The 20707-nt window shown below is 40.7% G+C and overlaps 2 protein-coding genes across 3 annotated transcripts in view; both read right to left on the bottom strand.

The window, feature by feature from the left end:
- Positions 1-464: 464 nt before the first annotated feature.
- On the bottom strand, positions 465-9094 carry RBM43 (RNA binding motif protein 43). The gene is made up of 4 exons (XM_032424397.1): positions 8839-9094; positions 5962-6172; positions 3206-3294; positions 465-1822 (listed from the first exon to the last, which is right to left on the bottom strand). Exons 1-4 carry the CDS (start codon positions 8839-8841, stop codon positions 1070-1072), a joined length of 1056 nt encoding a protein of 351 aa, XP_032280288.1. The 5' UTR covers positions 8842-9094; the 3' UTR covers positions 465-1069.
- Positions 9095-17993: 8899 nt separating this feature from the next.
- NMI (N-myc and STAT interactor) overlaps positions 17994-20707 on the bottom strand; it is a 15938-nt gene continuing 13224 nt past the window's right edge. For both annotated transcript variants that reach the window (XM_032410624.1, XM_032410635.1), the window contains 2 exons: positions 19877-19983; positions 17994-19111 (listed from right to left, as the gene is read on the bottom strand). In XM_032410624.1, the coding sequence (XP_032266515.1) occupies positions 18908-19111; positions 19877-19983 (311 nt within the window). In that variant the 3' untranslated portion in view covers positions 17994-18907. The remainder of the gene's footprint in view (positions 19112-19876; positions 19984-20707) is intronic.

Here is a 20707-nt window from a genome sequence, read left to right as displayed (position 1 = left end):
ACAAAAAAAAAAAGTTTATTCAAACAACGAAATACCGTATTTTAAAAGACGGAAATATTTGGGATTTAGATGGCTAAGAAAAATGAAAGCATAGAGAGAGAGTTGTCTTATGTTTCCTTTTAATATAAACAGTTCACACCATCATGATCACATTTATTTACTTTGAGATGAGCAAGATGTATACATTTTATTATCCTAGGATAATATGCCCCAGGCACTTAAAACTATCCTAAAGTTAAATTCAGGGGAGTCATAGACAACCAAATAACTTACAAGCTCTTGTTTTCCCTTCTTCAGCAATGAATTGTCTTTTTTTTTTTTTTTTAAGATTTTATTTATTTATTTGACAGAGAGAGACACAGCGAGAGAGGGAACACAAGCAGGGGGAATGGGAGAGGGAGAAGCAGGCTTCCCGCAGAGCAGGGAGCCCAATGCGGGGCTCGATCCCAGGACCCCGGGATCATGACCTGAGCCGAAGGCAGATGCTTAATGACTGAGCCACCCGGGCGCCCCAGCAATGAATTTTCAAATCCTTCCGTCATCTTTAAGGAAGCACCCATGATTTTATTCCTTAAATGCTATTACTTTAACCATACAATTATAAAATAAAGGGGGGAATAAAGAAAAAGACACTATACTTTGTAATTCTTCATAATTCTAACAGAACCAACATTTTCTGTATGTACTTAGGCTAAATAAGCAACAATAAAAATGTCCCATATGGTCCAGCAGCCTCGTACTAACCAGATTTAGTCAAGTAATGATTACCTGCTTCAGAAGTACTTTCAATCAAAGTAGCTTCTCAAGAGAGTTTTGCCAGCATTTTGTAGTCAGATAGGCTGAGTTTAACCCCAGCCCCATTCCTTGCCCACTGGATAACTCCAGACAAAAGTTTTAACCTCTCCAAGTCCTAGGTTCTTCCCCTACAACATGAGGATAGCAATGCCTACACTGAAGGATGGTTGCGAGGATTAAATGAGATCATGTGTGTAAAGCCAGCGCCAGATACAGCATCGTCACTACTCAGTAAGGAAAAGCAGCTGCCATTGTCATTATTACAGCTGAGATCTCATCGCCTGTCTAACCTTATTAATTTCATGACCTCTTCTTTAAACAAGTTTGTGTCAGAAGAAGATCCTATAATGTCAATGTGTGTCTCATAAAAATTAATCAGAACCTGAGGGAACCTCGAACTTAGTTGTTCACATGCCAACTTAATATTTCTTTTATTTCGACTCTCCTTTCCTTTCAAAGTAAGTGTCTCCTTTCTAAGCTCGAAGTGAAGAGCAAGTGAATATTCCTCAAAAAGTGCTTTTACAACCTTTGCATTGTTTGGCTGAGAACATTCTTGAGCATTTTTTATACAAATTGTGGTAATTGCACCATCCACTCTTTCCTCACAGAAAACATGACAGTTTTTCAATTTGCTTTCATAAAATCTGCTCTTTTTGAGGTAAAGGAAAATATCTGTGTCGAGAACAAGGGTTTCTCCTCTCTTGGTGGCCTCGGGTACTGAGGACCCGAGTGACTCCAAAGAGCTACTTCTCTGGAGCTGCCTTCTGGAGTTCTGCCTATTCCATCTTTTCTCCTCACTGATAAAATTCCTGTTTTTTTCTAAAAGAGAACTTGCTTTTAATAGCAAAGATTCTTTGAGTTTCTGCATAGCCAGAAATGATCCTTGGATAGAGATTCTTCCATTGGGTTCCAAAGGACTGAAGCATAAAGTTGGGTTTTTCTTTTTCAGGTCCATTACCAGACTTTCTAGAGGGACTTGACTCCGAAAAACAGAAAGATCGAGAATAGCTTTTACAGAGCTGAAGACCTAAAATTAAACAGAGAGAAATTAAAACAGCACTGGCTAGTGGAGCAGACTACATAAACACATGCTTTTCCTGCCACGTTCTCTGTCTCCACATCAGTTACCCCAAACCAAGCCCCAACTGCCCAGCACAGACTGGTTTCTTGCACCATGGCAGCCCATCAAAGGGTCCCACAACCCCATAAAGACCACAATGTTCAGGGGCGCCTGGGTGGCTCAGTCGTTGGGCGTCTGCCTTCGGCTCAGGTCATGATCCCGGAGTCCTGGGATCGAGCCCCACATCGGGCTGCCTGCTCGGTGGGAAGCCTGCTTCTCCTTCTCCCACTCCCCCTGCTTGTGTTCCCTCTCTCGCTGTGTCTCTCTCTGTCAAATAAATAAATAAAATCTTAAAAAAAAAAAAAAGACCACAATGTTCAATTTGGGTTCACAGTCCTTCATTGCATATCCCAAAACAGAGAGAGTCAAATATTTTTTAGAGACAGAATGTTATTTGAAACAAAGCCTTAAGCAAAACCCACACATTGTTATGATGTACAGATAACACTCTGTTCTGGTTCTTCTCTGTGGACAGGGGTCCCCCTAGAGAGCCCTTCTAGTGAAGTTCATCAGAGGCTGCCCAGAACCCTGAGTTTCTTAGTGAATAGTTTTAAACTAATGAATTTTAACTCTTTCCTCTTATTTCTACTTCTCCTGCCTCTTTGAAAGCTTCTTTTTAATGTTCATCTTAATTCGGTTTTTGTCCCCAAATAAGTCTTTAGGTAGATACCTGACATCCTCCATATGAGCATAAAAGCTCCTTGTCACTTTGAAAGCGTCAAGAGGAATACACAGAAACATAAAATAGACCACGCAATAAGCAAAAAATTTCAAGACACACATTTGGCATTTAACACTGACTCAGGTTAGCAAGCTTGCATTTTCTTTGGTAGGAATCATGAGATGAGAGTGCTTTGTGTCTCCTATGTAGGGAACACACAGAAGAAACAGGATCCAGGGGGCACCTCGGCGGCTCAGTTGGTTAAACGGCTGCCTTTGGCTCAGGTCATGATCCCAGAGTCCTGGGATTGAGCCCTGAGTCAGGCTCCCACTTTGGGCTCCCTGCTCAGTGGGCTCCCTGCTCAGTGGGGAATCTGCTTGTCTCTCTGCCCCTTCCCCTGCTCTTGCTCTCTCTCTCTCACTCTCTCTCTTTCAAATAAATAAATAAAATCAAAAAGGAAGGAAGGAAGGAAGGAAAGAAAGAAAGAAAGAGAGAGAGAGAAAGAAAGAAAGAGAGAGAAAGAAAGAAAGAGAACGAATGAAAGAAAGAAAGAAAAAGAAAGAACGAACGAACGAAAGAAAGAAAGAAAGTAAAAAACAGGATCCAGGACTGTCAGTGTCACACCTTACCTTTTCACTGAAATGAGAGTCTGTGAACTGAGAGGGTCCAAACTTTTCTGCCTGACAGTGTTCCTGTTTTCTGTTGACATTCTCTGTACCTAAGTGGAAACACTGCCATCAGAAGTGTTTGTGGGATGACACACTAATAATTACTTTAATTATTAATAATAGAAATCTTCAACTCTTGTTATTTCGCACACCTGATTTTTTTCTACATTTTTCCTTTAAGTGCAACATTTAGTTTTTCCTTCTACTTTAAAATTCATCTTATGTGTACATATGATCCTAATCATATTTTTTAAAACACACGTGTATACATATATATATAATATATATAGTGTGTGTATGTATACATATATATATATATGTATAAAACGAAAACCTAAAAGAAAATTCTCCCTTTGTTAATTATGGCCATGAGGAGACCACCTTCTTGAATCCAGGATACCACACTATCCTGGTTTTCCTCAAAATTCACTGTACCCTTTGCTAATTCTCTTTCTCTTCCCATTCTCTAGATGTCGGCATGACTCAGGCCTCAGGCCTTGTACCTCTTAGCAAACATACACCCAGCCAAGGGTTGACCTCGACAATCCCACAGCTTTAGATACTACCTCTAGATGCATCACTTGCAAATTCTATCTTTGGCCTTGACTTTCCTTTGTTTTTGGAAATCTCTACTTCATTTTCCAAGTAAACATCTCAATGACTGAAATTCAACTCTTGATAACAATCTCCCCTCCCAAAAGTACTCTTCCTCCAGTGTTCCACATCTTAGAAAATGACACCTAATCCGTCAGCACATCCTGAATGGCCACCAGTTCTCAATCACCAGCCCTGTTAACACCCTAGCCAAAACCAGCAATGATTACGAGCTCCTGCTCTCCACACCGCTGCCAGAGTGATCACCTAAGAGAAGGCAGTCACACTCCGTCAGTCACCTGCTCAAAACCCTCCTTCTCACCCAGAATAAAATCCAGACACCTTGCCTTGACCTATAGGCTGCTTAATATAAACTGGCCCCCAGCTACCCATCTGACCACATCTCCTTTTACTCTCCCCCTTGCTCACTCTGCTCCGGCCCTAGGGCCACCTTGCTATCTTCAAAATGCCCAGCGTGCTACCCTCTCAGAGAAGTTTTCCCAGTCCTTCCCTTGCCCTAGAATGTTCTTCCCCCTTATCTGCACATTCCCTTACCTCAATCAGGTCTCTGCTCAAATGTCACTAAACAGAATATTTCCCTATCCACTCTATCTAATAAAATAGCCCTCTCCATCACATTCTATCCCTTTATTCTGTTTTATGTTTTTTCATAGCACTCACATTATATGTTAATATACACAAATAAATATCTAAACATAAATAAATATAAATATATAAATAATTTATAAATATACAAATTAATAAAACTCCCAATGCAATATATATTCATTTATTTGCTTTTTAATTATCTGTCCACCTGCACAGATGTGTGCTTCAGGAAAGAAAACATTTTGCCTATTGCACTCACTGCTGTATCCGGAAGGCCTAGAATGGGGCCTGGCAAATAATAAGCACTCATAAATATTTGTGAACAAATGAATGAATGAGCCTTCTCTTTCTCTCTCTGAGTTACCAATTCAACGTTTGAAATATTAACTTCCAAAATCACCTCAATCCCCTGAGAGAAAAAATAAGGAGCCCTTCCTGCCATCCCTACCTGAACATCCCCATCGGGAAGGATTTGACTGAATTAATGGTGACAGATGAAGGCACCCTGATAATCCATAGTTTCTTAGGTCTCTCTCTAAATCCTATCTTCCCTCAAGCAAAGCAAGGTCTTTTCTTCTGCTCCCAATACCATGTGGTATTTTACCTCCAAGATGCTGGCATGGAGACTCATCTTTCTCTGGCAATTTATTTTGCCAGTCACTGAACTGTAGAGAAGGCTGCCCCCCTCCATGAGCCTGAAGGGATGAATTTGTTCTGCAGACCCCATGTCCTCACCTATGTCAGGGGTGGAGGTGAGGAACAGAATGGCTCCATCTGAGCTCAGATCCAAGCCACATTTCTCCAGTCCAACCTTACCAGCGATAAAGCCAATGCTATATTAAAATATCCTTTTGTTGGTTTGAACAGAAAGCAGCAAATGGTATGATTATATTGCTGAAGCCACTTGAAAATTCCCAAAGCAGTCATCTTGTTTGTGAGATTATGGATTATTTTTGTGGGGATTTTTTTCTGTATTTTATAAGTTTTCTTTTTTTTTTTTTAAGATTTTATTTACTGGGGTGTCTGGGTGGCTCAGTCGTTAAGCATCTGCCTTCGGCTCAGGTCATGATCCCAGAGGGAACACAAGCAGGGGGGAGCGGGAGAGGGAGAAGCAGGCTTCCCAAGAGCAGGGAGCCAGACACGGGACTCGATCCCAGCACCCTGGGATCATGACCTGGGCAGAAGGCAGATGCTTAATGACTGACCCACCCAGGCGCCCCACAGGTTTTCTACAATAAAATGTATCACATTTTTTCCCAAGATCTAGACAGATTCCAAATATAAAAGGAAAGAAGTCTTCAAGAATTTGGCAGTTATTACCAACTTTATCATGAACCATTTTCACATATATTCTTGTTAATGCAATATTGTACCACTTTCATATTCAGAATAGAGGAATATTTTCAAAAAGCTACTTTAAACTTTACCAATCCCATGAATCATTTTAATGAAATTCAGTTTTTAATTTCATTGTAGAAGTATTTCTAAGATTACAAAATTTGATTTGGAAATACCTTTTTTTCCTTTGAAGGTCACATTTTCAACTCCCCTGGTTCTTGTTGGATATATCACATTTTCAACAACTCTGCTTTCATTCTTAATATCCTGGAAGTGAGTCTTCACTACTGTGGTCAGTAATTTATCATTAAAAAGGCCAACCGAATGACCAGCAACTGCAGCTGTTCTTTCAGAAGTTTTGCATTCCTTGCCTTTCAAACCTGATGCCTGTAAGAGAAACAGGATGCTTTTTAAATATAAAAATAAGATTCAACTTAATACAGGCACCATCACACACCAGTGGGGGAGAGGCTATTTTATTCAATAAAAGTGCTAGTACAATTGATTAGATACTTGAAAAAAAAATTAAGGATAGATCCTTGCCTCACATTATATACCACATGAATTTGAGGGTTAAATGTAAAAAGTGAACTCTTAATTTTTTTATAAATGGAAAGCACTGGCTAATATTTGTCTGATTTTAGAAAGGCCTAAAAGTAATGGCAGTCACAAAGGAAGAGATCAGAGATACAAAATTTTAAAAATTTAAATTTAAAAACAAATCAAGCTAACCACAAAATATGGGAGTTTGGAGATGGCTGTATGTTTTGTTGATTGTAGAGTCCCAAAGTACATAAGCCAATAAGAAACATATCCCTTACTTTTTTTGGTCAGAATTAGAAAAAAGACACCATAAGAAATATAAAACCCTGGCAATAATACTGGGGCTGCAATGGAGTAAATCCTACCCTCCTGCACCTATTTGAGATGGAATTCAGCTCCTGAGACCATATGCTATTGCAGACCCTGCCACCATACTGAGCACAGAGTACTAACTACAAGTAGCTCCTTCCCTGAGCTCACTCTCTTGAACTTCTTCTATTATCCAGGTAAGGGGCTTCTATTTCAATGTTTTGATTTGTTCCCCAGCCCATTTAGGGAAGTGGACTCATAAGCTGCTCCCAGTGCTTACATAGGTAGTCCAACCTGATTATACCAAAGCTCAGACTTAATCTATCCTAAATTACCCTCAGGGAGGACAGGATATCTCATGAGCCTGAGTAAGGGTTAACAGATCACAAAGATGTTTTGGGCTCTCAGCTCAGAGGACTCTGTACTCAGAATAGGAATTCACTGGGGACAAGCAAGCTACTTTTGACCTCCCAGGTCAAGAAAACAGTCTAGGTACACAACACCCTGTTCATCCCAAAGGCACCTTAAAATGAAAGTATAAGAATAAAAAAGGTTGAGGTCAAATTTTAATTAATGGTCAAATTTAATTAAAAATGCAAAAGAAGAGTTCACAACAACAGGGGATGAAAATGGCTCATGTTGAGACATACAAAACAAATGGAGAAAAAAAGAAAAAAATATATTAAAAAATAATAATAAAACAAAGGGAGTGTCTCCTGAAAACGAAACTCATTATAATCTATTGAGTATTTGTTACAGAAGATACTTTTAATGGAGGAAAACAGAGTTTCTTAAAATATTCACAACTAGACTGTGTAGGAAACAGTAAAAATATATGCATTCCTCCATCCTAGTCCCAAATGGTATGATGTAATAATCCCCAAATAGTTCCTCCTAGCAGAGGAAAAGAAATGACAAGAGATTTTTCAGATTTTTCAGGAATTCTACTTCCCAGACTTGTCTCTATACAACACTGGCTATAATAACCCACACCAATCCCAATGGTTACGTGGCTAGTCACTGAGCTTCCTTGTTGCCTTTCGTCAACCTCAGAAAAACTTCCAATCAATTTAAATTCAGAAAATGTTACTGCACCTCTGCCCTCATCAATTCTAATGCCATATTTCTTTATTCAAGTGTCTGCATTTAATTTATCTTTGAATTCAAAGGAATTCTCCCTGATGACTACTAATCTCTTCTATCCAGCATTAAGAAAAAGAGATGTCTCAGAAATAACCCCTTCAAGAGTTACCACAGAGATACAGGATTTTGAAACAAGAGCAGCATTTTGGCCAAGAGTTATTATAATAGGTGAAAGCATTTTCCCAGTATCAATAATATATTTTAAGACACTTTCGACCATAGTGTCAGAAAGCAAAAAGCTATAAAGAAAAACTGTGAGTTTGTAAGTAAGGCACTAGAGAGAAATAATTAGATTCATTCCCTGTGTTCGTGTATATTTCTTTTTAAAAAATTGAGTTGTTTATTGTCATTGACGTTGCCTTTACTGCTGCCAGTAAACAAAATCGTACTGGAACCTCACGACTGCTTTGGCATTTCCGGGACCCTAGCACTTAAAGACACGGCTTTCAAGCGCTTGATGGAAAGAACACGGAAGGCTAAATCTTGAACTTGCTAACCAGCACAGATGGTGAAAACACAGAGCCCTTTGTGCCTGGAGAAAGAACTAAGGTCACAAGAGAATTCCCACTAATGCAGACAAGACATGAGGATGCCTTCACAACTCGAATCCTTGGCTCGAATCCTTCTTGCTGGCGCTTTTCAAAAGGAAACAGTGGCCTCGGTTTCTGGCTAATTCTCTCCGCTCTTGTTCCCCAAGAAGTGGGAGGCGACAGTTAAGCCCAAACAGCCTGTGAAGGGACTCCTCGACGAGACAGCTGTGTCCCCGACCATGAGATACCGGGTGCGGGAGGTGGCAAGGCGTTCCCTGGAGTTGCCTACTAGGAATTGCAGGCGCGCGCAGCACTGCCCCAGGAGCAGGTGCCAGAGAAGTGAGGCCCAGGTCTGCCGGCGGCTCTTTCTCCGCGGCAGGTGGCTCTCCGCCAGCGCCGGGCTCCTCCGCGCGCCGCCCGGGACAGCTCCGCACCCCCCGCCCGCCCCGCTCCGCGCCCTTCTGGGGGACCGTGGTAACCAGGCGGGAACGACCCTGCCCCGCAAAATCCAAAACGAAAGCAACTTGCCATGGCGGAGGAGAGACGCGCCTTCGGCTGCCGGCAGGGCCCAAATCTAGCACGGCGCGGGCCACGAGGCGAGGCCCGGCAGGCAGGTTTTGCTTTCAGTTTTTGGCGGCCGCCAGCTTGGAGACAATGCGAGGAAAGGACGGCCCCTCCACCCCATCCTGCTGCTCTGCGCCTCTTGGCCGCGGGGCGGAAGCTCCAACCTGGGCCGGCTGCTGCCTCGGTAGTTTCACAACTTCTGCAACCGCGCTGGAGGGGGGCCGCAGGAATCCCCGGCAGTAATCCCGGGACTCTCCGGGGGCTGTGTCTGTCCCGTGCTCAGTTCCTTCTGCGCCCTCAGCTCCCCAGTCGTGGGACTTCTCACCACACCACACCTGTTTCTCCTCTTCCTCACCTGCCTGCCCAGGGCCAGTCGCGCGGTGGCCAGGTGCACCGGGCACGGGTTGAAAAGCGCAGGGTCCCTGTCAACAGAGAGCTCACCATCTTGTCCACGGTGTTCAGACTCCAGAGTCTGGCACCCAGGGGGACACAGGTCATCTACCTACATGGCTTCGAAGTCAAAGAGAGCATGAAGAAGAAAGGCAAATGGCTGGCAAACATGAAGAAGCTTGGCTCCACTCCTAAGTAAAGAACTACAAATTGAAATCATAATGAGATCCCTTTTTGCCACGATTAGGTTGGTAAAAATTAAAAAGTGTAGTAATAGCCAGTGTTAGCCAGAGTGTGAGGAAGCATCTGTGTTGCTGCAAGCCTAGATAGGTGCAAACATTTCTAAGGATTTTGACCACTTTCAAAAATGCAAACTGAAAAAGAAGTGTGAAAATGCATAGACTTGGCAGTTCCACTTTCAGAACTCAAGTATAACTTATAGTGCACAAGTAGACTTGTAACTTATAGTGCATAAGTGGAACGAAGATACGGTACACTAATTCCAACTGTGCATTGCTTTAATATGTGTAATTTATTTAAGTTTTTTCACTCAGTCCATGAATAGAGCCACTTATTATATGGCTGATGGCACATCTATAAGGCCTAAGACTATGACGATTTTAAATCAGGATGAGGTAAATCTACATGTAATTCCCCAACTCAGACTTTTCTTCAGATTCCTATATCTAAATGCCTGCTTGGATGTGTGATAAGTGTGTGAAATTTAACAAGACCAAGCAAAACTCTCCTTCCACCCTTTCTTCCCTCTCAGTAAATAATAACACTACCCACCCAGGAGCCCAAGCTCATGACTCACGTCTTCTATGATTCCTCTTTTCCTTAGCTCTGTTAGTATATCCCATAAACACACACTCTCTCCAACCCTACCTTCGCCAGCCAGATCGTCCACACCCAGCCTTGTTCCCCTTCAATTCATTCTGGATACCACATACTGAACAATTCTTATTTAATGTAGATCAGATTTGTTCCCTGTTTAAACACTTTGTTGTTTTTAGGGGCTTCTGGGTGGCTCAGTTGTTAAGCGTCTGCCTTCCACTCAGGTCATGATCCCAGGGTCCTGGGATTGAGCCCCACATCGGGCTCCCTGCTCCTCAGGAAGCCTGCTTCTCCCTCTCCCACTCCCCCTGCTTGTGTTCCCTCTCTCGCTCGCTGTGTCTCTCTCTGTCAAATAAATAAATAAAATCTTTAAAAAAAAAATAAACACTTTGTTGTTTTTAATACTGTACATTTGTTTTTTGTTTTTTTTTTTTTTTTTTTTTTACTTTAAGTTCCATTGCACTTTAAATAAAATTCACATTTCTCACCAGGAAACCAAAATGGCCTTGATCTGCTTTCTCTAGCTAGACCCCCATTAACTTTCCTCACTCCCTCTTTTCTGACCACACAACAAGCCATCTAACTCGTGTCTTTTCTTCCCTTGGTTGTTGTTTTGGGGGGGGGTTGTTTGTTTTAATTTATTTGACAGAGAGAGAGAGCGCGCACAAGCAAGGGGGAGCGGCAGGCAGAGGGAGAAGCAGGCTCCCGCTGAGCAAGGGGTCCAATGCGGGGCTCGATCCCATAACCCGAGCCAAAGACAGACGCTTAACCCACTGAGCCACCCAGGCGCCCCTTACCCTTGGTTCTTTGTCCAGGTCTGGATAGCTCCTCCCTGATCTTCACTTAATGACTCCTTGCTGGGACTGGAGTCTTAGCTCAAATGACCCCTCTTCAGAGAGACTGCTTCTGATTACCCCATCTGAATTTGTCCCCCCAAGTTGTTACCCTATCACCCTGTTATTCTGTCTTAATAGTATCACCCCTTTCTAAAAATATCTTCATATATTTATTTTTTTCTCACTTGTCTGCCCCCACATGGTAGACATTAGTACTGCTCACCAATGTTGCTTGATCTTCTCAATTCAGGCACTGGACGGATTGCCCTTCCTCAGCCTTTGATTTATGCAAGGCCATATCACTCATTCAGCCAATGAAAGTGAAGAGAACTGACATGTCTCGTATTTGGTGAAGGTACTTCATTGGCAGCACAAGAGTCTCCAATGCTCTCCTGTTGGCCTTGGTGCTCATGGAAGAATGCATTGAAGGAAATGTGCACCGCTGAGCCAATACGCAGAACACATTTGCACTAGAGAGTTGCCTGGACCCATAACAAAATATATGGGAATGAAAAATAAAGCTCTGATGTTTTAAGCCACTGAATTTTCTTCAGCAATATCACCTAGCATACTAGAATAAAAGAACACCATGAAAATATTTGCAAATTACACATCTAATAAAAGATTTGTATCTACATTATACAAAGAACTATTACAACACAAAAATAAGAAGACAATCCAACTTAAAAATGGACAAAAAAATCGAATAAACATTTTTCAAAGAAGACACATGAACGGATAATATGCTCATGAAAATATACTCAGCATCATTAGTCATTAAAGAGACGCAAATTAAGGGCGCCTGGGTGGCTCAGTCGTTAAGCGTCTGCCTTCGGCTCAGGTCATGATCCCAGAGTCCTGGGATCGAGTCCCACATCGGGCTCCCTGTTCGGCGGGAAGCCTGCTTCTCCCTCTCCCTCTCCCCCTGCTTGTGTTCCTGCTCTTGCTCTCTCTCTCTGTCAAATAAATAAATAAAATCTTTAAAAAAAAAAGAGAGAGATGCAAATTAAAACCACAATGACATACCACTCCACACTGAATAAAATGGCTATAATCAAAAAGATAATAACATGTTGTCAAGAATGTGGAGAAAGGAGAACTCTCATACATTGCTGATGGGAAAGTAAAATGTTACAGCCATCTTTTAAAACAGTTTAGCAGTTTCTCAAAAAGTTAAGCATAAATTTACCACATGACCAGGAAATTTCACTCCTACATAACTACCCAAGAGAAATGAAAACATATGTCCAAACTAAGACTGCCAGTGTTCATAACAACATTATATATAATAGCCAAGAAGTAGAAATAACCCAAATGACCATCAATTGCTCCAAGTATAAACAAAATGCAGTATATACATACAATGTAATACTACTCAGTAATAAAAAGGAATGAAATACTAATACATGATACAAAGATGAAGCTCAAAAACATCAAGCAAAGCGAAAAAACCAGACACAAAAGGTCATATGTTGTATACTTCTGTTTAACCAGAAAAGACAAACATATGAAAAGAGAAAGCAGAAAAGAGGTGCCTTGGGCTGGAGGTGGGAACAAAGATTAACTGTAAATGGACATGAGCACCATGATCCAAGCTGGGACCCTCTCCAGGGAATAACGAGAGATCTAGGATTAGAGTCAGGAAGGCAGGTCTACCCATGTGTGCCATGGAACCTGACTTGTATGCCCCAACTATTCCAGCTTGTACATGCTGACAGGGCGCAGGACAATGCTACCCCCAAAATATGGCCATTTGGCATACTGTATATTTAAAACTGGGGGAATAAGAGAAAGGACATGTGCAAGAAGGACTTTCTGACATTCCCCTGAAGCAGGTTATAAAACCATCCTGTGTTTTATGTAACCCTCATTCCTCCCTGTATCCAGAAGAAAGGAATAGCCTTACCTCCAAAGACAAAAGGACACAAAAAGGAATCTGAATGAAAAGGTCTTGCTGTTTCCCTTTGTTTATTACACTTAGCTAACATTCTTTGTCCTATCATCTCCAACTTTTTATGACTTTATACTTTTCATCAACTTTAGCATAGAAACCCTCAGGTTTAAGTATTTCTTTGGGTCTTCATCTCCTTATGCAGGCTCCCATATCACATAAAATTTATACTAAATAAATTTCTGTGCTTTTCTCCTGTTAATTTGGTTGTATCAGTTTAATATTCAGGCCCAGCCAGGGACTCTACGAGGGTTAAGGAAAACTTTTTTCTTCCCCTAATGTGCCAAACAATCCTTGAGGAAGCATAACTCCAAATGTGGTCAAAATAATTCTAGCAGCTTATTACTGAAACTGCATCCAAAAAAATATTTTAATCTCTTACAGCCCCAGTTATGAGGCCTCCCATCTCACTGTACTTTGCTCTGAATCATAGCTTAAGTAAAATCAAATTGACATTTTCCTGGGTGTTTTTAATTTGTGATACCAAAAAAAACAAAAATAAAACCCATTACTGGATATTTCACCTGTATCTTGTTAATTATTTAATTTCATAAGATGTGGCATATATTGTGAAGATTTCTAAAAATAGCATAAGAAGAAAATCATTTTTAAAGGAATAGTACTCAATGCTGAAAGGGAACAATGAAATAGTCCTTATTGTACTTATAATAAAAGTTCTGAGGGGTGCCTGGGTGGCTCAGTCGTTAAGCCTCTGCCTTCGGCTCAGGTCATGATCCTAGAGTCCTGGGAGCCAGCCCCACATCAGGCTCCCTGCTCGACGGGAAGCCTGCTTCTCCCTCTCCTGCTCCCCCTGCTTGTGTTCCCTCTCTCGCTGTCTCTCTCTCTGTCAAGTGAATAAATAAAATCTTTAAAAAAAAAAAAAAGTACACACTGATGCCTACCTTTCCGGAAAGCAACTGTAGCCATACGTATCAAGATCCTTAAAAAGAATTTGTATCCTTCACCGTATCCTAGTGATTATCACCTTGAAATAAGATTAAACTTGCAGAAAAAGATTTGTATTCCAGGATATAAAACGGTTTATATACATCATAGCACTTATAAATGTGAAAAATTGGAAACAATCTTAATGTCCTACAATAGAGAAATAATAACCCTAGAAATAGTTTATATTCACAAAATGAAATGTGATACATGATTGGGAGAAAAAGTTGGAAAGGAGGACTTAAAAATGTTACCACTATCTGGGTGTGGATTTTTTTTTAAAGATTTTATTTATTTATTTGACAGAGAGAGCACAAGTAGGCAGAGCGGTAGATAGAGGGAGAGGGAGAAGCAGGCTCCCCGCTGAGCAGAGAGCCCGATTTGGGACTCAATCCCAGGACTCTGGGATCATGATCTGAGCTGAAGGCAGACGCTTGACTGACTGAGCCACCCAGGTGCCCCTGGGTGTGGATTTTTGATGATTATTATCTTCATTATAGTTTGTGTATCTTTCAAGAATGAGCATCTTTTTTTTCAATACCAACCAGATATCATTAATGCTATTCATTGTACAGTTTTGGCTTCCTGCCTTCCACGCATGTGGTAGGATTGAACATCCAAGCTCCTTTATCGTTGGGTGGGGCCACATATTTAGTTCTGGTTGAGTTGTGAATGAAAAGCACATTTCTGGACCAAGAATTTAATTGCTATTTCAAGACCCTTCAAAGCTCTTTTCCTTTGGCATGATATCCAGCAATAAAGTTGATGGCTGCTGGGGCACTTGGGTGGTGCAGTCAGTTAAGCCTCTGACTCTAGATTTCCACTCAGGTGGATCTCATGGTCTTGAGATGGAGTCCTGCATCGGGCTCTTGCTGAGCACGGAGTCTACTTGGGATTCTCTCTCCCTCTGCCCCTCCCACTCGTGCTGTCTCTCTCTCTCTGAAATAAATAAATCTTTAAAAAAAAAAAAAAGTGGGACGCCTGGGTGGCTCAGTCGTTAAGCATCTGCCTTCAGCTCAGGTCATGATCCCAAGGTCCTGGGATCGAGCCCCGTGTCGGGCTCCCTGCTCTGCGGGAAGCCTGCTTCTCCCTCTCCCACTCCCCCTGCTTGTGTTTCCTCTCTCGCTGTGTCTCTGTCAAATAAATAAATAAAATCTTTAAAAAAAAAAAAAAAGTTTGTGGTTGCTGTTAGTCTGGGTCCCTCTAAGCGTCTACCCTGAGCATTCTTTTTGTTGACCCATCATGGACATGTAGCATGACCAAGGAGTAAAATTTTGTTGTTTTGGTCTCCAAAATTTAGAGATAATTTGCCATACCGGCATCATATAATCTATCTTGATTGATACAGAACTGGTATTCTTGAGCATTGCTATAGTCTAAAGAAAAAAAAAAAAAAAAGACAATCCCCAACACAATCTAAAATACATGGCTTTGGTTTAGGGGCAGGTAATTAGAAAATAATTATCAGAGATTAGAAGGATGGTGATCCATATTATGTAGCGGTAAAACTGTCACATGTGATAGCTTGGAAGGCAGATAATGTACCTAATTAGCTTGTAGTTTTTTTTAAAAAGGGTGTGAAAAACAAAATTAGTAGCATATGTCTGTTACTATTGAGTGCATTTGACAAAGTAATATAAAAAAGGAATGAGCCTTTGGCCAGTTGGAAAGCCAAAATGAAAGGGAATAGAGAAATACAGAAATATGGGAATTTATAGGATGGAAGAAACAATACTTCTCATTCTCAAATAACAAAACCTTTGAGTAACAAAGGCTGATTAGAACTCTGCTTTATTGCAAGGATCAAATCAATAATCAAATCAAGCTTTGGATCTCTGAACAGATTAAGGTCCCTCAGAACAACAACAACAAAACAATAATTCAAAACAGAATTCAATAAACCCTTTCAGTTAGACAAACTGGCTCAGAGAAAAGAAACTAAAAGTGGTCTGATAGACTAAAGTACCTACAATTAAGTAAAGAGAGGGAGAGAAGAATAGGACCAAGAAAGCAGAGAATTACAGCAACTCTAAAAAGTGAGTCTAGAAAAAACTGTCAATCTGGCTATTAGCACATGTTAACTGACCAAAATAAAATAGATCAGAAGCCTATTAAGTTTTTGAAGTGTAACAGCTAACTAGCTACCAGCCAGAGTAAAGAGACTGTGATGGTTCAAAACTTTAAAAATTTTGGTACCAAACATTGATCATAGATAGTGTGCTGAATGAATAAGGTTTTCAGCCTCCAAGAAGATATATTCTAGATATGGAAAAGGAGAATAATGGAAAAAGAAGAATGCCCAGGAGCTATACAGACAATGAGCAAGAGAAGAATTTCCAGAGTGGAATCATGGCTTACCCAAAATTCCACACTCAAGGTGTATGAAGCGTATATCTACTCAGCGAGATTTCAGAATGGCTTTGGCCCGGACTACATGTCCCCCATTCATCCCCTTTTCCAAATTCAAGTTTACTGCAGTTCTCTTGTTCCAGTTCCACTACTATCTACCATGGGGTGGGGGTCTCTGGATAAAGGGGAGTAACATTCAGACTTGATATAGAAACTACCACGTACCACCTAGAGTTCACGCACTTTGAGTTTGATACCCCGACTTAATGGAACTTTTGGTTTTTCCACACTAGGGTATGGGTGAGTGTGTGTTTTGCGTGTGAAGAAGAGTGATCCAAATATTGATGATCAGTAGGACAGGAAAGACTACATTCATTAATATTCTGGCTCAACTGTATCTGGTTCCCCTCATTTTTACAAGACTGAATTTTCCAGTCCCTTTTTGTTTAAATGAGGTCAGATGACTATTTCTGGCCAATGAGATGTGAGACAAAAGACATCGTCACTTCTAAATTACAGCATTTAATTCCTGGTGCAAGACTCTGCAGACTTCATTTTTCCGCACCTCCATGTTTCTGGAAGTGTGTCTCAAGATGGGGCCTTAAGTGATTAGGACAAAAAGACTCCCCTCCCAACCTGTGTTGGACATTCAACATGAATGAGAATTAAACTTTTGTTTTGTTAGGCCCCTGAGATTCGGGAGGTTGTCATTACAGCATAGCCTAGGCTATCTTGACCGATAAGTCCACAAAGGGCAAGAGGGACTTATGATTCTACATATTCATCTTTCCTGACTTATAGGCTGACAGTGTCTAGGCTTTCGAACTTAATATGCAGTAGTCAACACAGTATCTTCTGGTAAATTTTCAAAGGCAACTTTGCTCCTACAAAATCTCTAAAACTCTAGAAATAAGCAGGGTAGCCAGTACTTGATTTCTGAGACCTCGCCAGATCACACAAGGGCGGAATGGTGAAAGGAGCCTAAGGGAAAAGTCTCATTTTCTACAATAAGTAGTATTTATAAAAAAAACCATTGTGTATATTTAGAATTGAATGAGATTATCTATTTTACGGCCTGAAGAAGGCCCCCAGAGGAAACAAAAGTGACTATTTCAAACCTTGTCCCAAATGTTAGGAAAAGATTCTTCCTGATTGGCAGTCTGCCACCGACTAAAAATGACAGCTTCTGTGTCAGTGAAGCCATACCCATCAAGATTAAATAGGTTCTTTAAATTTTTCTTCATCTTTTGAGGGGCTTGAAATAATCTTGCCGTTCCCAAAGAACAACTGACATATGATTTTTTTCCCTAAAACAGTGAAAATGAAGAGTTATTATACATTGCCCAGTTTTTAGGCACCATCTCTCATTCTAAAGAGAAATGTGAATGCAACGAGTACTTCTAATGGTAGCATAACAACTTTAAAATCTAAAAATAAATAATCAGAAGCGAACCAAGTTTTGTTTTGTTTTTTTTTAACTTTCCCTTTATTTTAGATGGCAGGCAGCACTGGGTAGGTTTAGGTTTAGAATCTTTTCTAAAGCATTTCATTTCTGCTAGCATTTTAATATGAATTTACTTCTGCTGTTGACTCTTTATGGAACACACGGTATAGGATAAACGCTGTTCCAACGTTTGTTTTTTTTTTTTAAAGATTTTATTTATTTATTTGACAGAGAGAGAGAGACAGCAAGAGAGGGAACACAAGCAGGGGGAGTGGGAGAGGGAGAAGCAGGCCTCCCGCAGAGCAGGGAGCCCGATGTGGGACTCGATCCCAGGACCCTGGGATCATGACCTGAGCCGAAGGCAGACGCTAACGACTGAGCCTCCCAGGTGCCCCTGTTCCAACGTTCTTTACCAAAGAGAATTTTACCTCCTCTGAACAGGAACCTCACCTCTCACTGTTTAGTTTCTACAACTTAAAACCGTGGGATGCTAATGGACTGGGCGTCTCTCAAACTAAAATGTAAGCCCCTACAGGGCAGCTCCTCTGCTTTCAGCCTCAGGGGTTCCTCAGCATCTAGCCTGACGAGTGATGAGCCACTAGCTTTGCATTTACTTCTCCCTTTATTCCAAGGATGTCATTCTGTTAAACATTCTTTCCATCTTAAGTGTAAAAGAAAGAAAATTATGGTCTTTACAAGTTCTATTTGGAGAAGATGTTTTGGAAAGAATTGGGACACTTGGCACTCTGGGCGAAGAAAATTTTACGTAAAAAGACCACACTCAGCTCTGAAAAATACCTCTGGGGCTGTGGAGGAAAATGCTATAATGGGAAAGTGGGAAATGATTGCTCTTGAAGTCCCTTGAAAGTCAAAGTCTACAGAAATCACAAACAGCTGAATGTAACATTTCTTTTGGGAAATGTGAGGAGTCAAGTCTGCATATTGGTGGAGTTGGGGCCAAAAGAGAATTGGCCCACATGCTCATAACCAAAGGAGCCAACACAGCAGGGGGACAATTGCATCACTTATGGTTGATTTCAATGGACATGGCACCAAGCCACATAATTTTTGAACAAATAAAACTGTTTTTAATGCAATGCACTTACTGCATTTATAAGCATGCAGCAGAGTTTGAAACAAAGAACAATTCAAAAACAAGGAAATATATTTTGTATCTAAGAATAAATGGCCACTAAAGAATTAAAGTCTTCATTCTTTAAAGGAAAAATGATATTCATTTTTGTCAAACTGACAGTGATTTGGGCTCAGAGGCTCTAATATTCAAACCATTCCATTCCTCTCTTCTTCAAAGGATGTGATGTAAGGTTGACCTAGAGAACATTTGACCACTTCCACCTCTCCACCTCCGTTCGTCTTCCGTTGAAAGTGAATGTTAACTAAATCCTGTAAAAGTTCTTCATCTATCATCTGAAGATCTTCCATTCCAGTCAGAAGCACTGTCCTCTCCGATATTCCCGAAAATACCTAAAAAGGAAAATTAAAAAGATAAATAGAAAATTTTCTAAGAGCTTTGAATTGCAAAACTTTAGACTTATAAAGCTCTGCTTCGTATCTTGGACCTTATCTTAGAAGACACCAGGAGCCTCAGCAAGATGTTTCACACAAGAGAATATCCGAGTCAGATCTGAATTTCAGAAAGATAACTCTGGTGGCATTATGATGAATAGCGGAAAGACAGGCATCTCTATGGACAGAAAGACCAGTGAGAGAGGTAGCCAGAGGGGCCAGTGACAAGACTGAGTGACCAGATGAATGTGGGAGGTGAAGCAAAATGAAGAATTCAGCATGAGTTGTAGCTTTCAGGATGGTGAACTAGGTAGATGGGGGTGCCACTTAATACCTAAGTAGGAATAGAAAAAAAGGAATAGGTCTGGGGTAAAGATAATGAGTTCAGAGAAAATGAGCGGGAAGAATTCTTTTTAATGCCCAAGGATAGTAGACACATAAGAGAAATGTAGCTATGTCTCCACAAATAAAAATATTATACCATTACCTGAGTAATTTCAGGTTTTACAAAGTATGTAAGAAATTAAATAAGGTACAGTTTTGCATTAAAGTATTTTTTTAAAAGACAAACTTATTTTGCACCAAGCAGATATGAAGAAACTATTTTTTGAGATTGCTCACTAATAAGATTCAACAGGAACAGACTCACAACTTTTTCTTTATTTTTTGTGGGGTGGGGTTGAGCTGTAAGTTCCCAAAATGAAGGAAAAGAGATGACTTTACCTGAAAATTTTTCAAGTGTGTTTCTGTGTATGGAGAAACAGTAACTCTATAGCAGTTTTGATTTATATAAAGCGGATAGTCTTTCTTTTTCAAAATCTTGTCAGCAACTAGAAGTAAATTTTTTTAAAATTATTTTCTTTTTTATAACATAGACATTATCAACCAAAGTTAAAACTTTCTTCAAACAGAACATCATAGTAAACAGTGAACTGAGTGTTTTTAAAAATTCTACAATCCACTTCACAGTACATAATTTTGAAAAATACAAGACCCAACAATAATGGGGTTTAACAGATTCTTCTGTCTTGAACTATCCACTGCAATCAGTGCAGAGAGCTGTGATGTCCTCAGACAGATCTATCTTGAGCTACACAAAATGCAAAATAACCGTCTGCAAAAAGTAACCCGCCCCCCATCATCCTAACTAGACTGCGAGTTTCCCAGTTGCTCAAGAAGTATAACTGAAAATTATGATTAGAATACTATACCTATAGGGACACCTGGGTGGCTTAATCAGTTAAGTGTCTGCCTTCAGCTCAGGACATAATCCCAGGGTCCCGGGATCGAGCCCCGCATCGGGCTCCCTGCTCCTTGTGAAGCCTGCTTCTCCCTCTCCCACTCCCCCTGCTTGTGTTCCCTCTCTCACTGTGTTTCTCTCTGTCAAACAAATAAAAGAAGAAAGAAAGAAAAGAAAAGAAAAGAAAAGAAAAAGAAGGGGAGGAAGGGGAGGAAGGGGAGGAAGGAAGGAAGGAAGGAAGAAAGAAAGAAGAAAAGAAAGAAAGAAGAAGGGAAGGGAAGGGAAGGGAAGGGAAGGGAAGGGAAGGGAAGGGA

Source organism: Phoca vitulina, unplaced genomic scaffold, assembly GCF_004348235.1.
Source record: "Phoca vitulina isolate PV1807 unplaced genomic scaffold, GSC_HSeal_1.0 scaffold1, whole genome shotgun sequence".
NCBI classification, from domain to species: domain Eukaryota; kingdom Metazoa; phylum Chordata; class Mammalia; order Carnivora; family Phocidae; genus Phoca; species Phoca vitulina.
Note: the sequence above shows the minus strand (reverse complement) of the source record. Positions and strands in the feature narration are given on the sequence as shown.

Excerpts from the sequence above, each read along its gene's own strand:
- RBM43 (XM_032424397.1), bottom strand. Across the intron at positions 3,295-5,961 it reads GACCTTCAAAGGAAAAAAAG|GTACAGAGAATGTCAACAGA; the intron begins GTATTTCCAAAT and ends GTTTCCACTTAG. Across the intron at positions 1,823-3,205 it reads ACTCTCATTTCAGTGAAAAG|GTCTTCAGCTCTGTAAAAGC; the intron begins GTAAGGTGTGAC and ends GTTTAATTTTAG.